We start from the raw sequence: 15,833 nt of genomic DNA, 5'->3' as shown, positions 1-15,833 counted from the left end.
CGCCTTGCTTCAGAGTTTTCTGATATAAGATACCATGGTTTCCTCGCTTACTTTTTGATAGAAACCAAATTTGTTTTATGTTAAGTCAGTTCATTCATAAGGCATTAGTTGAAGACATATGGCATGACAGCTGTAAGCTCACAGTATAGCAGAAGAGACAGATGGTTATAGAGCTGATCTGCTATATGATACATGCTAATCTAAGGGGGACCAAATACATAGAAGAGGAAGACAATGTGGAAATCAGTAATATGGAAAAGTTTGAAAGAGTATTAAGAGGGACAAGCATGTACAAAACTGTAGAGTGACTGGAAGATTCTGAGAGTGCTAACCACCCTGGTGTCATGTATGGAATGGACACTGATGGCTTTGAAGAGTGAGGAGGCCAGTATGAGTGAGGTTGTAGGTAGTGAGATTGACTAAAAGTGTCTTTAGGAACAGGGCTGTGTTTTAGAAACATGATTCTGTATACAGTTGTAAAATGGACTTCGAGGAGTGGGTGATAGAACCACAGGAAGGAAGAGTGATTGAAACATGTGAACTGATCAACAGTTCTCTGTTGGTTTTCTATGGTACAGTCTCTCATGTTGCCTCTGCTTGGAATGATGCTTTGGCTGTTTTCCTTGGCTGTTTTCTCCTATCCGAATCATACCTCACCCATCTATCTCCCTTTGCTAATTGTGGGGAACCGCTATGAGCTACTTGAAGGGTCTTTACATGGTACTGAGCCATGGAGTCTTAGTTTTTTTTCCTTGGGAACTATCCCAGCTTTCCCATGCATATCAGACTGTCCCAGACCATCTGTCTTCCCTTTACTAGTGAAACAACTCTCATATCTCTGGAGTTGGGCATAACCCATTGGGAACTGGACAGCCCACCTCCTACCTTATTTGGCAAAGAACATTCCATCAAAAGCCTTTGATGTTTCCCCATATAAATAAAGCAAGTGTGGGCTTCATCACTCTCTTTGCAGTGTGGAAGCTCATTCCCTTATATTGAAGAACCGTCCTGCCTCCGCTTTTCAAAATTACTTCTTGTGTACTGTGGTTTTTTCCTACCGTTTTCTCTTTATTATCTTTTATTCTGCAGCCAGCTCATTCCATGAAGAGAGATACCAATTCCATCGCCTGTGCAAGAGCTAACTTTTATCCATTTGTCAGATTTCTGGTTACAAGTAACCTTCCCAGGGTAATTTCCTGATTGCCCAGTCTAAGTCTAATTTATAAATATATGTATATACACACATACATATGTTTGGTATATTATTAATAACCATCACTGGTGAATGTTATTATATTTGTTCACAGATGCATTTCTAGAAGCATATTGTAGAGAAGAGATATTTGAAAAGATGAGTGAAGAAACTCTAATATTTTCATTGTCTCTGAAGAGTTTGTTTGAAGAATGTTTCTATGTTTTGTTTGAAGATGATCTTGGATAATTCAGGAAGCAAAAATATTTTTGAAAAACTAAAAGTGAGAATACAAAATAAGAACATATATTTTACTTGAATTCTTCAGAAATCAGCATGGATCATTGGGGTTCTTGGTCCCTTAATATCTGATGAATTTGTGAGTCAAGAACATCACTCAAAAGGGCTTGACTATTTTCTTTTTCCTCCTAGCAGATAATGTATGGTTATATTTTCATATGTTCAATGCATAGATCACATAACTCTGTCATCATCCAATGAAAATTTTGCTTAATTTCAACTCAAGTTTACTCTATCAGTATTTAAGTTCTGTACAAGTTGCAAATTGCTCCACAGAATACAAGTTCTAAGAGAACAAGACCAAGTCCACTCTACTCACCATGGTATTCTTTAAGGCCAACACTGACTAAATCATTTGTTTCTTGAATAGATACACAAATGGATTACAAAGATTTACACAGAACATTCTCTGCTCTTTAAGGAACTTACCATGTAATAGTGGGATCGTGTATCAGATCCTAGACCTGAGATGGAACCTTAGGGAAAGAATAGCATTGAAGAAGCTAATACATGGCAACTTGACCAACTTTACTGGCCTCATTCTGCTTGCCATATTTCAGATGGGTCCCTCTGGTAGAAATAGAGGGCAGTCCCAGTTCAGGGTAGCTCTCAATGTCTGAAACACATGGGGCATCTAGTAAAGCAGTTTTCTAAATCTTTTTTTTCTTTGTTTTTATTTATTTCTTACATACATGACAATAGTAGAGTGCATTACGTTCATAATTATCCATTCACAGCACAATTTTTTGTAACTCTGTATATAAAGTATGTTCACACCAAATTATGCCATTATACATGAGCTCTAATTTTTTTGCATACAATTCTTAATACACCTTTTACCACCATTATCATATTTCTGTTTGTATATAAGGTATGTTGACACCAAATTCACATCTTCATACATGTGTTTTGTATAATGATGACCCTCTCCTTCCACCATCCTAGCAGTTTTCTAATTCTTGTGCCTGAAGTCACCTCCTTCATCTGTTCACATTTGTGGAATATGCAATAACTAAGAAATGCACAGGTTTTTTTTTTTCTTAGTCTGAGTAAGAAGGATATATTAGCTTCAGGGTTTTTGATTTTTTAGTTTCTATTACTTTTTTTTTTTTTTTTGGTACCAGGAATTGAACTCAGGGCCTCTCAACCACTGGGATACATCCAGCCCTATTTTGTATTTTATTTAGAGACAGGATCTCACTGAGTTGCTTAGCACCTCAATTTTGCTGAGGCTGGCTTTGAACTTGTGATCCTCCTGCCTGAGTTTCCTGAACTGCTAGGATTACAGACATGCGCCCCTACCCACCCCCCACGCCAGCCCACCTCTTATTGCTAGTCTTAATGAACTTTTTTTCTCTTCCTTGCAAATGTGGTCCTAAGATAGTCTACAAGACATGTCCTAAAATTAAAACTAATCTAGAAGATTCCACTTCACTCCCCATAGAAGAGTCAGATACATGTTTATTTCACTTAGGCCTATTTTATTCTACAAAGAAATCAACATATGGTGATAAGATTAGGCAAGGTGTGATGGATTTCTTGGGAAATGAAATGTGTCTCTTAGTAAGAAAATGCATTAGAAGGTATTTTGGAATCAGAAGATGGATTCAACATTTTCCAAAATGTATAAATTTAAGTAATTCATCAGTTTCCCTGTAGAAAGAGAAAAGCAAGAAATAAATGCTGAGTTCATTAGCATTTCATTAGCATTGAAAGTTCACCAGTAAAAACCCAAAGTGGAAAAGTCTCCCACTTACTGATGTTTTAAAAAGGAATGACTGTATTTTAGCAGTATTTTCAAAACTGGTGCTGATTACATAAAGATGATACTCAAAAGACATCACAATTAGTTTATATCCTTGAAAATATTTTAATTGACTTTTTTAATTTAAAGGAAACATTCATTTAGAAGGCTTTTTTTTCAGGATGCATTATAACTTTTCATTAAAAAAGAACCAGGACAGTATGTCATGAATTTTAGATACTTGGTTTCATTTCATATATATTTTGTCCTATATATTTTGAAAATATTTATAAGAATCGATATTTTTCTAGACTCTTTTTTGGGGAGGAGAGGGTGGGTACCAGGGATTGGACCCAGGGACACTTTGCCACTGAGCTGTATCCCCAGACCTTCTTATTTTTTTATTTTGAGACTTATTCTCTTAGTTGCTGAGGATGACCTCAAACTTGGATCCTCCCATCTCAGCATCCTGAGTCTCTGAGATTACAGCGGAGCACTATACTGTAATCTCTTGGATATCACTCAGCATTTCATGTTTTTTGATCTGATGCTACTCAAAGGTTATTTTTAACCTTTGAGATGCTTTTGCCTATTTCATTTTAAAATATATTTTTCACTTTATCTAAAATATACATTTCATTGAAACAGAACAAATCTACAGGTTTTTTCAGATATGGTCCCTTTTGTACAATCATTAGGGACGTTTTTGCATTTCCAAACCTAGTTACTGAAGTTGAAAATTAATATGGCTCATTTTAACAGATGTGGATTGATATGTTGGGGAGGGGGGGCAGGCATTCCTTGCCTCTTGAAATAAGCATGGACTATGGGATTTCTTTGTGATGTCTTTGTACAGAGTCTCTACATAATACATTACAAGGTGAAAGTTGAAGTAGATGATCTCAAGTTTCCTTCCAATTTGGAGATTCTAGGCTTCTCTGATTCTGAAGCTTAATTCCACAAATGTACACATTCTCAAGGGATTACCCAGAAGTGTTCTGTATGAATTACCATGATACTTGTCTTTTTCACTCATAAAGTCCAATGGGAATGTTGTAAGAATAATTATTTTACTTTTCAGAACGAGTGTACATCAAAATACATGGGGATATGACACCAGGGACTTTCAAATCCTCTGAGTCACAGGGTTCTGATTTTCCAGTCATATGATATGACTCCCATAGTTCATATGCCCTGAACTATTTCTCTAATTGTGGTACTTAGCATATAACTTTAACTCAAATATAAAAAATATAATATTTCAGTACTTACTTAACTTTAAAACAAAAGATACATTCATTGGAATAGGTTTTGCCATCAGATCCACAAATTGGTTCATAGACTAGAGGACAAAATCTTAGTTCTTCTGGTGGTAGGTTTCTATAAGGAGTGCAATTAACCTAAAAACAAACATTAAAAGTTCGATTAATTCAATCACATATTTATTTCCAAGGACTTAGTATTTGCCAAGCAAGTCCAGAGCAAGTCCAAGTAAGTCCATGCATTTGTTTATTAGTAAAATTGTTGGTCCTTATCTAATCAATTTTAGATATACCATGTATAAAGATATTTTATTTTGGATAGAAAAATCATAAGCAGCCAGGCATGGTGGCGCATGCCTATAATCTCAGCAATTTGGGGGCCTGAAATAGGAGGATCACAAGTTCGAGACCAGCCTTAGCAACTTAATAAGGCCTTAAGCAACTTAGTGAGACCCTGTCTCAAAATAAAAAAATAAAAAGGGCTGAGGATGTGGCTCAGTGGTTAAGCCCCTGGGTTCAATCTCTGGTACCAACAAAAACAAGAAAAAGATCATGAGCAATAGACATCTTTATATAGTTGGTTACAAAATCATAATTTATTTCAAAATAGAATTTTCTCACTACAGAGGTTGATTCATCAGTTCTCAACACACATAGCATATCCACAAATGTACCCATTCTCAAGGGATTAACCAGAAGTGTTCTGTGTGAATTACCCTGATACTTATCTTTTCACTCATAAAGTCCAATAGGAATGTTGTAAGAATAATTATTTTACTTTTAAGAACTAGTGTATATCATTGGTAACTTTTAACATTACTTATTGGTTATTCTCTTGTACACTTGCTATACACTTCACCAGCACACAGGCAGACAAATGTATTTTAAATTAGAGTTAGGAATAACTGTTCTAAACTTTGGGAGCAAAGTCAAAGCAGTGATCTACCTATGGGAGTAGGTAGAAAATTCCTGAGAAAGAATTTTCTGGATTTGTTATCTTTGAGCATACTGAAGAATGTGAACAATACAGTCAAATATGGAATTAAAATTCTACTATATGACCCTGGGGCAGTTACTTCACCTTTCCAATCTTTAGTTTGTTTACCTGCAAAATGAAAGTAGTAATAACTGCATTGTGAGGTTGAAAGACAAAATAAATATTGGGGAAGATATGTGTACAGTGCTTAGAACTACATGGCATGGAAAACAGTGAAAAAATAATGGCTGTTGTTTTTCTCCTTTGTCTTTACTTCCTGAGCTGCACAAACTCCAGTTCTGTAAGACATATTCTGCATCTTCAGCTCATTCAGTTCTAGAATTCCAGAAGCAGTATTGTACTAATTGTTTATCTCTGATGGTATAACTGGAAAGTGCTCAAACTCAAACCTGAATTCACCTTTGCCTCCAGATAAGCTCCACTCATAAATTTTTTCATTCATCATTTGCTATCCTCCTACATTTAGGGAATGAGTTGAGTGTTGCTGATGCAAGGATCAATAAGCATGACACAAATTCAGGAAGACCTCAGGGGCTAGTGCAGCAGGAGATAGTGGTGCCCCTGATAAATCCATGCCGGCCTGGTTTTACTTCCCCTTGATTGCTCAAAGCCCAGAATTAGGGTTTGTGTGATATAATTCAGACAGTGACTATCAAGTGCTTAACCCTCATTAACCCTTTTCATTCTCACAATTATTAGATGGTGAAGGATGGCTTGAATTTGGGCCTGTAGGACTAGGCTTATATCTTAACCTTATTATTTTTTAATAGATAAAATAAAAGATTCACAGACATAAAAGAAATTGTCCGGGCCACAGGGTCACACAGTTAATAATAAACAGAGTTAAAATGAGTACTTAAAATGCCTGAGTGTTGGTTTTAAGTTTTTACTACTATACCCAGTTTTTTTTCCAGCAATAATCATTATGTAAATAAACCATGAAGGACAAGTGGAAATAACAGTCTTTATTCTCTTAGAGGCCATTTTCAAATTCTGTAGATTTAGGTCTTAGAACAATCTCACAGTAACTTTTCCTAGGGCCACATGAAAATGAGATAGAATTGAAACTCAAGACTTTTTAACTTTGATATTAATGTCTCATCAATTTGTTCTTCCACCTTCATTTTGGGGAGATCACTCTATGATGTTAGAAGTAAAACCAATTTTGATACTCAGAAATTAACTCTTCAACAGAAATATAGTTAATATATAATATCAAACATTTCCTTACTAATATTGGTCTTTAAAATTTTTTAAAATTAGGGTTTTTATATCAAGATGGATTAACTGACCTGGTACTCCTCTGAGGCACAGTCTATATCTGGAAGTAAAACAAAGACAATATTAAGTTAAACTCTGGAATAACCTAATCTTATTAGAGAAATGATATTTGATTTATGTCTCAGTTTGATAAGACAGTGTAAGCTTTTCTTCAGAACTCTGTATCCACTTAATATCAAAGGTCGAAGCTTCTAACACAGATTTTTTTCTTCCTTGCTTTTGGAATATGATTGAGATATCAAAAAAATAATAAAGGTGCTATGATAAATGAGAAGTTTGTCCTATCCTTTTTCTTTTCATAATAAAAGCTCAGTAAATACTGAAAAAAATTCCTTATATGAAAGGAACATTGGGGGTTGGGGAAATAACTCAGTTGGTAGAGTGCTTGTCTAGCACGCACAAAGCCCTGGGATTGATCCCCAGCACCACAAAAAACCAAAAAAACACAATATGAAAGGAACATCTGCTTTTATATAGTAGGCATAGGTAGGTGGCAGAAACAAGACTCATGGTTAAAAATTCTAGGGAGAGAGTTTTTTGGGAGAGGTTACTGGGGAGTGAATTCAGGGAAACTTAACCACTGAGCCACATACTTATATTTTATTTAGAGACAGGGTCTCGATGAGTTACTTAGGGCCTTGATAAATTGCTGAGGCTGGCTTTAAACTCATGTTCCTCCTGCCTCACTTCCCAAGCTGCGGGGATTACAGGTGTGAGACACCATGCCTGGCAGGGAGACAGTTTTTAACTCAATAATGGAAGTAGAATCGAAGAAGAATTGCTCATGTAGCCAAAACAACAGATTATAATGTTCTATGAAAAGAAGACATCTTCATAAATGGTGCTATGAAGTCAAATAGAATCTGGATGATAACCTATGAAGTTACACAAAATGTTAGTAGGGATTAGAATTTGGTTTTAGCTGACCATTGACATTGTTCAACCACAGAGATGATGTGATTTAGTGATTCATTGGTAGAGACAAAAAAAGAGTAATGTGTCAGAAAGTTTCCTTATGACCTATGTGATAAGTACATTCTAATATTATGTAGGCAGAGATGAAGGAGCTGTTTTCTCAGGACAAGGGTAGTATTATGAGAGATACTCACTGAATATGGTTGCAAGTGCCACAACCAGGAGTAGGATAAAGGATGTTGTTCTCATAGTGCTGAAGTGGCGGAGGGCTGTCAGATTCAGGTAAAAGAAATGACCTTCTAGTATCTTCCCAGATACTTAGATACTTTTATATTGTCAAGAGCTCCCACCTCAATTGTGAAAAACCTATTTCCAGTGACAGAATCCTGAAGTGATGTCAAATAGATCTGCTAGGCACGGGAATTCTTTTTTTTCTGAAAGACAAGTAATAATAACACCATTTCAAAAGTTAATAGAACCTAGTAAAACTAGTGCTATTCTTATATATTGCTGTTGTTTTCTCTTTATGAGCCAGAAAGCCTAAGATTTTATGAATACTTTCACTTTTATAGTTTGATTTTCATAACAAAGTTATCAGGTAACCATGATCATTGCTTGTTTTGGTTTACAGATAGGGAAGTGAAGTCTCAAGGAAGTTCAAAAAGTTCACTGAAATTGATACGGATCAAGAATAAGATAGTAACCTTGCCCTGAGCCACAAGCACATGCATGTTTAGTGACATTTTCTGTTTAATATGGTACATTCCAATAGACCAAACAATTTGTGCTTTTCTTAAGCCCTGCTATATTTGAAACTTTTTTAAAAAAATGCTATAAGAACACTGATATTATGTAAATTTTTAAATAGAGTGACTCTATAAGGAAAAAAACTAAGTAAATAGCAAAATGATCAGTAGAGTAGAGGGAGGGGAACAGAAAGAGAAAGGAGAGGAGGAAAGAGGGAAGTACTAGAGACTGAATCAAAGCAAATTATATTCCATGCTTTTATAATTTATGTCAAAACAAATCCTAATGTTATGTATAACTAAAAGAACCAATAAAAAGAAAAATAGAATAAAATCAAGAAAAAAAGAATATCTTGAAATTAGCTCTTGATTTTTGATAGAGATGGAAGGGCTGTCTGTATCACTAATGGAAGGAATGCCTTTTGGGGGCTGAGAAACTGAAATTTATACTTGTGTCCCTTTAAAAGGATAAAGGTAGATGGAACTGGTGGTGGGATGGTCTGAGACCAAGCATCATAATGTTCCTGACATAAAACTGAGAGTGTTGTACACCTGAATTTATTGTTAGCTCCACTATATCTATATGATTATGTGCAAGTTATTTATCTGCTATATATCTACTTTCTTTTTCTTCATTTTATCTTTAATTAAATATTAATGGAATTTTACTCTGTGTTAGAGACAGTATTACACCTTGGGCATGTCATGATCAATGAGAAACTTGTAGTTTCCCTCATGTAGTCATAAGGACTCTCCTCCACCAAATTTCAGTCAGCATTCTCTGAACTTTTTCTTGACTAGGCTTTGACCTTGGACCCTATCCTGTTTTTGGCCTACCCCCAAACAAAAAAAATCCCATTAAATTATCCCAGCACCATTGATATCTGATCATGTTTGATACTTGATCAAGTTCCTCATCTTCCATCTTTGATATAGGACATTCTGCCTTAGCAAGAATCCTGTTAGGTCAGTTTAACAAAAATCCCCCTATCTTGATGTTTTCTTTGAAGTAATTTTCCATTCACAGATCCAATCCCTTCTCCTTGGCTATAAATCCTCACTTGTCCTTGAACTTAGAGTTTAGCTTGATCTTTCCTCTCTATTACAATACACTCATTGTAATAAGTCTTACATAAATCTTCCTTGTTGTCTTCACAAATGTCAGAATAATGTAAATAAACTCTCAGGATACCTCCACCACAACTTCACTGTGCATTTTAAATTAGGTCATAAATGTAAAGTACTCATATCTAGCTCGTGACAAGTTATGAACACACAAGAGCTTTTTGTGACAATGATCATGATGATAAAGGCAAAGATGGCATCTGTGATGTGGAGAAGAGACTCAGAAATCACTTGGAGACTATTTTAAGATAAGCAAGTTCTGTACGTTTGTGGCCTGATTGGAATAAAAGATCTTGTCATGATAGATAAAGGAACTTTGTGATGATCAGAGATGTTTGACAATGACAATGAAGTAATAAGAACTTGTCATTTGAAGTGTCCCATGAGTCTGGGTGAATACCTGTCAGGGCCTCTGAACAAGGGATTCCTGTATTCATTGTGATGTGGACTCCATCCATATTTTCACAGAAAATAAATATTTTATAACAATTGTAATAATAATAAGAATACTTACTGTGCAGGTACTATGTGTCAGATACTATTGTAACTGCTCTATGGGTATTTACTCGTTTAAAATTTAAAACAAGTTTATGAGATAAAATATTATTACTATCAGGACTTTAAAAATGAATAAATCAAAGCATGAAGAGATTAAGCAGTTATTCAAGGTCACAAGAGCAAGCAGAGAAGTTGGAAACATTACATAGAAATATGATATATTAAACAGAAGACAGAGAAGCTCTGTTAGTTGAAGTGGGAATGAGGGAATGTAGTGGCCTGGGGTCTAGTCCCCATTTTCCCATCGTGATCACTGAGTAATTCTCGTAAAATCCTCTAGGATACTTGGAATAATTTGAAAATCACTGATTTAGATAAAAAGTTCCCCAATTCTAGAATTATGCTGTGATAAAATTTCATCATTCAGAGACAAAATAAGATAGTGTTACTACTTTTTCTTTAGTATGGGAATCCTCTTCAAAACCTCTTAAATTTTTAAGATTTTTTTTTAAAAGCCAATAACTTTATTATCTTACAAACTTCCCTGTGAGGTGAAACATTGATATAGGTGATCACTGACATTTCATTTCTAACTTGAAGTGTGTGTCATTTCTTGATCGCGAGAGAAGGTGGTCTTGGCTTATTGTTGATCTTTTCAGGAATCAACTCAGAAAGTTGATGGCTATACACAAGTCATGTGGTTTTCTGGGGAGTTTTCCTGTCAGTCCTCATGTGTAGTGAGCCCAATAAACTGTACCAAAAAAATTTAGTACAGTTTGAGGCCAGCCCATGACATTTCTTGAGGAATTACAGATTTTGGAATAGAAAGTCTGTTTAACATGATAACCTGTTCCCAAGGAACTTTTCAAAAAGCCTACTTACCTTAACCCCTTTTATTTAACACTGCTGTGTGCCACCCTTCCAATTGTTATCTTCTCAATGTTCTCCTCCTCATCTGTCATGGAAACTCATCTAGTTCAGATTCTAGAACATGTAGGCATTACTATTTCCTTCTTAGAGAGGTGAAATGAGGTTCAGAGTGGTTAAATCATATCTTCAAGGTTTCCAATTATATTATTTTGTATTGGCATTCAGAGTAAGTGATCTCAAAAACTCCCGTTCATCCTTCTCCTGAGAGGCGTAAACTATTTGGCAGGACCAATTTTCTTAAAGTCATAGTTACCTAAAAATGCCAGATAAATAGCAAACATCTAGGTCCATCATGACTTAACAGAGTCTCACTTTATACTCTAGAAACAGATATTCAGTGAGGGAAGTTCTATTTGAGGGATGTTGGGTGGACTAGAGCCCTAGACACACAACTCTTTTAAATGTTAGTATAGAAGGGAGAGAGGATGGTCCAGACACAGCAGTTCCCATAGAGGTCGAGGACTTTAACAGAGGATGCTCAAAGCCAGAGAATAAGAAAGTTATGTGAATTGAAGTTCAAGAAGCTGAATTTCAATATTAAGATACATGTCAGAGGAGGAGTGACATAAAAGCGACTCTATGATGAGTATCTGAGGATTGGGCTGACTGTTACTTAAGCCTCTTCTCTGGTGAAAACTCATCCCAGAGTCTTCGAGGGTTAAGCGTTCGCCTATGGGAAAAGAACCATTGCAAAATCTGGAAACTGGAAAATCCTTGACACAGAATCACTTGAGCTCCTCAGAAATATTTTCAGCACAATGCAGTCTTGTCTCATCATATAATCAAGACCTTTCAGGGAGCCCCGAGTTTATACTGAAAAACAAAATGAAAATTTGAACTGATACATGAAATTATGATTCTTTTTCCAAAAGAGTCCTCAAATTTTTTCTTGTCTTTTTTTTTGTTTAATTTCTATTATCCTTTTAATGTTATAAAAATTAACATATGTGAAACTTATGGGATTTTTTTTTACTACCAACTCTTTTTTATTTTTGTTTATTTTTATATGACAGCAGAATACATTACAATTCTTGTTACACATATAGAGCACAATTTTTCATCTCTGGTTGTATACAAAGTATATTCACACAAATTTGTGTCTTCATACATACACTTTGGATAATAATGATCATCACATTCCACCATTATTTCTAACCCCATGTCCCCTCCCTTCCCCTCCAACCCCTCTGCCCTATCCAGAGTTCAGCTATTCCTCCCATTCTCCCTCTCCCTATCCCACTATGAATCGGCCTCTTTATATCAGGCATTTGGTTATTTGGGATTGGCCAACTTCACTTAGCATTATCTTCTCTAATTCTATCCATTTACCTGCACAAATGCCATGATTTTATTGTCTTTTATTGCTGAGTAATATTCCATTGTGTATATGTGCCACATTTTTTTATCCATTCATCTATTGAAGGGCATCTAGGTTGGTTCCACAGTTAAGCTATTGTGAGTTGTGCTGCTATAAACATTGGTGTGGCTGTGTCCCTGTAGTATGCTGTTATGTTAGCTAATTAGGTGGGAAGAACTCTGTGGTTTATTTGAAATTTTACCTAAGAACACAGCCTGCATTGCCTATCCTTCCCTAGTTCACACAGGATTGATATTTTAAAGACACTTAGCACCTTGATTTTGCTCTTGAAAACTGGTCTCCTTCATTGGAACAGGTTAATCCGATTACCAACACCTGCTTTTCAAGACAAGCAAGAAGACCCAATTTTTAAACTTTTAGTTTTTTATTCTGAATTTATTATTATAAGAATAAACCAAGAGCTTCACATATACTCCTCATCTCAGGATCTCATACTATTTTGCTATCTGTTCCAATGCCTTTATAGCAAAATAATCTAATATTACAAGACTTAACATTATTAAGATAGCAGTATTCTCCAAATTGACTTACAGATTCAGGACAACCCCCACCAATATCTTATCCACCTTGCTTGGAAAGATGAACAAAGTCTTCCTAAAATTTCTTGTGAAAATATAAATTGTGCAGAACTGCTAAAATAATCTTGAAAAAAAAGGAAGTTGAAGAACTCATGCTTCCTAATTTTAAAATTTACTACAGAGTGATAGTAGTCAGCACAGTGTGGCATGATAATATCATATAGATTAATGTAATAGAAATGGGAGTCAAAAATAAGCTGTTACATTTATGGTGAATTGGGTTTTTAAAGTCTTATTTTATTTTTAACTGAAAAGTAATAATTGTATACATTTATGGGCCTCATGTACTCATGTATCTAGATAGGCAAGGTTCAACTACTGAGCTATATCACCAGCCTGCTTCATTCTTTTTTATCCAGCCAATTTAACAGATGTGTAGTGATATCTCATTGTGGCTTTAAATTACATTTCCCTGATTATTAAAGATGTTGAATTTTTTTCCTGTATACCTGTTGACCATTTAGCACACCTTCTTTCAAGAAAGTCTGTTCAGGTCATTTGCTCATGTTTTAATAGAGCTGTTTGTTTTCATGTTATTGAGCAGCTTGTGTTCTTTGCATATTTTGGATATATGGTGCACTGATTTTTAACAAGAGTGCCATTATAATTCTTCAGAGAACAGGTTTTTCAAAACGTGGTGCTAGGACTACTGGACAACAATGAAAGAAACCGTATGCAAAAATTAACCCAAAATGGATCAAATTAGAAAATTACTTTAAAAAAAACAAAGCATAAATCTTCATGACCATTAAATGGCAAATTCAAATAAGGAATTATTATTCTCTTAATTTTTAAGTAAGGAGATTCTTGAAGATATGACATGACCTGCCCAAAGTCACACACACCCTGGGAAATGTTCAGGCTGGGGGAAGCAGACCTGTTTTCTGTACCAGGTTTCCTGTGCTTTCTGAGCCAATTGGTGGAACCTTAAAATGAAGACAATGATGATAAGGATAAAATAAAGCTATTGAGGTGCAAAAGCTGAAGGTCGCACAAACACATGAGCAAAACTAAACTAAATCATTTTTTCCATATAGGCCTGAAGTTGGAAAGGTAAACATTTAACAGAAATCTACTTTACACTCGTGTTTGTCTAAGTTAGCAGCTTTCCATGTGGTGAAGATTAACTTTGACTTCTCCTGGGAAAATGGAGGAAAAGGAATTGAACACATATGTGCCATACTAAGAATTATGTGTAAACGCCATTGATTTTAAACAGCTGCTGGTGGTCACATGTCAGTGGGACTAATTTGAATCACTTCTATTTTTGGTTGTTCCTATCATAAATCCTGATTCATTAACTAAAATAAGGTATTAGAAAATCCTCATGGAATTATTTTATAAATGATAAAGTTATGTTTGAAAAGAAAATTTAAAAACTTAAATAGATGCAGTAATTTCAAAATAACTTTTAAAACTCGATAGATAATAAATGGAGTCAAACTCATGCTAGGAACTACCAAGAAGATCTAGAAAAAAAGAAAACTGAATGAAAAAGAAAGACCCAAAGTTGCTCTTTTAAAATACTTTATATAGACAATGATGAGGAGGAAAAAATAAAGCTAGATTGAATTTTAAAAAATATATATAGTAAATGTGAAGAACTACTTTTTTGTTTCTTATTACAAAATTTGGTTGGGTGATTTAGCACTCACCTTTTTTCCCTCCAAAGTATGCTTCTAAATTTCCAGACAGGGAATGCTCAGAGATGAGGAGAGACTTTCTCACCAGAGGAAAGCCAAATGCCAAAGTGAGGAGACTCAGACAAGACGTGTCATTCTTGTGAAAAGGTTACTTCTTTAAGACGTGTCATTCTTGTGAAAAGGTTACTTCTTTAGAGTAGCCATGGTGTTGAGCAGATGTTCTGTTTAAACTCTTCTACTAAAGGTCATATTTAAATGAATGCAACCTCACAGTGGCTACTGTGTGGGGGTGTTATTATGGTCCAATTAGGAGAAGTGAAAGCCAGCTCCATTTCTTACTGCCACCTTGGATTTTGCTTCTCCAGATCAGGTTTCACTTTCCTAGTAATCTCATGGTTTTTCTTTTCATGGGGACCCTGCTATATTGAGGGGGTTAGATAACTATCTCTGAGTTTTCTAATGCCCAGTGTACACCAACTAAACATTAAGATTGTTTAGGCTTCTCCACTTTGCTAAATTATAATAAATGGGGTGGAGTCCAGGCATCTTTATTTTAACAAGTTTCTCATTATTCTTATGTAGCAAGCCTAGCACTTGTAAACACATTATATTTATGTTTAATAGTGTTTCTATATTATAATTACAGTCCTTTGTATGTTAGGCTGCATTAATAGAAGGAAAGGATTGGTAGGGAGGCAACAGTTTTGATTTCTCTGCATTCATCAGACAAAAATTGGGTGATTAGTCAATTTTGGGATAACATACCAACAAACTTTAAAAAGGACAGTTCCTGAGGTTGGGTTTGTGGTTCAGTGGTAATGCACTTGCCTCGCATATGTAAGGCACTGGGTTCCATCCTCAGCACTACACAAAAATAAATAAATAAAATAAAGGTATTGTGTTCATCAATAACTAAAAAAAATTAGTCTTAATATGTTTAAAAAATGTACAATGCCTGATTCTAATAGATTCAGATGAAGAGCTGATTTATGATTGACATATATAACCTCTTGAGAAGCTTTGAATTAAGTGAGAATTTTATCACAGAAAAGATAAATTTTCACAAAGAGCAAACGTTGCAGGCCAGCCATGGGCTGTATGTGAACTATGGGCATTTGAGCTTATGGGAGAACTGGCCTGGTGTTGTGTGTTCTTTGGGCCTTGCAACAAACCTGTATACTTTTCTCTCTGCCTGTGTTCCCATATGGCACCTGAGATGGGCGTGACTTGTCAAGATGTCAATC

The 15,833-nt window shown here is 35.3% G+C and overlaps 1 protein-coding gene across 1 annotated transcript; it reads right to left on the bottom strand.

Annotated features, from left to right (window-relative positions):
• Positions 1-3,006: 3,006 nt before the first annotated feature.
• Positions 3,007-7,940, bottom strand: LOC101974088 (serine peptidase inhibitor Kazal type 9). Its single transcript, XM_040273116.2, has 4 exons — positions 7,886-7,940; positions 6,788-6,816; positions 4,509-4,636; positions 3,007-3,145 (listed from the first exon to the last, which is right to left on the bottom strand). The coding sequence occupies exons 1-4, from the start codon at positions 7,938-7,940 to the stop codon at positions 3,100-3,102; spliced, it is 258 nt and encodes an 85-aa protein (XP_040129050.1). The 3' UTR covers positions 3,007-3,099.
• Between the last annotated feature and the right edge of the window lie 7,893 nt (positions 7,941-15,833).

The sequence above is a fragment of the Ictidomys tridecemlineatus genome, chromosome 1, assembly GCF_052094955.1.
Source record: "Ictidomys tridecemlineatus isolate mIctTri1 chromosome 1, mIctTri1.hap1, whole genome shotgun sequence".
In the NCBI taxonomy this organism is placed as follows: Eukaryota; Metazoa; Chordata; class Mammalia; order Rodentia; family Sciuridae; genus Ictidomys; species Ictidomys tridecemlineatus.
Note: the sequence above shows the minus strand (reverse complement) of the source record. Positions and strands in the feature narration are given on the sequence as shown.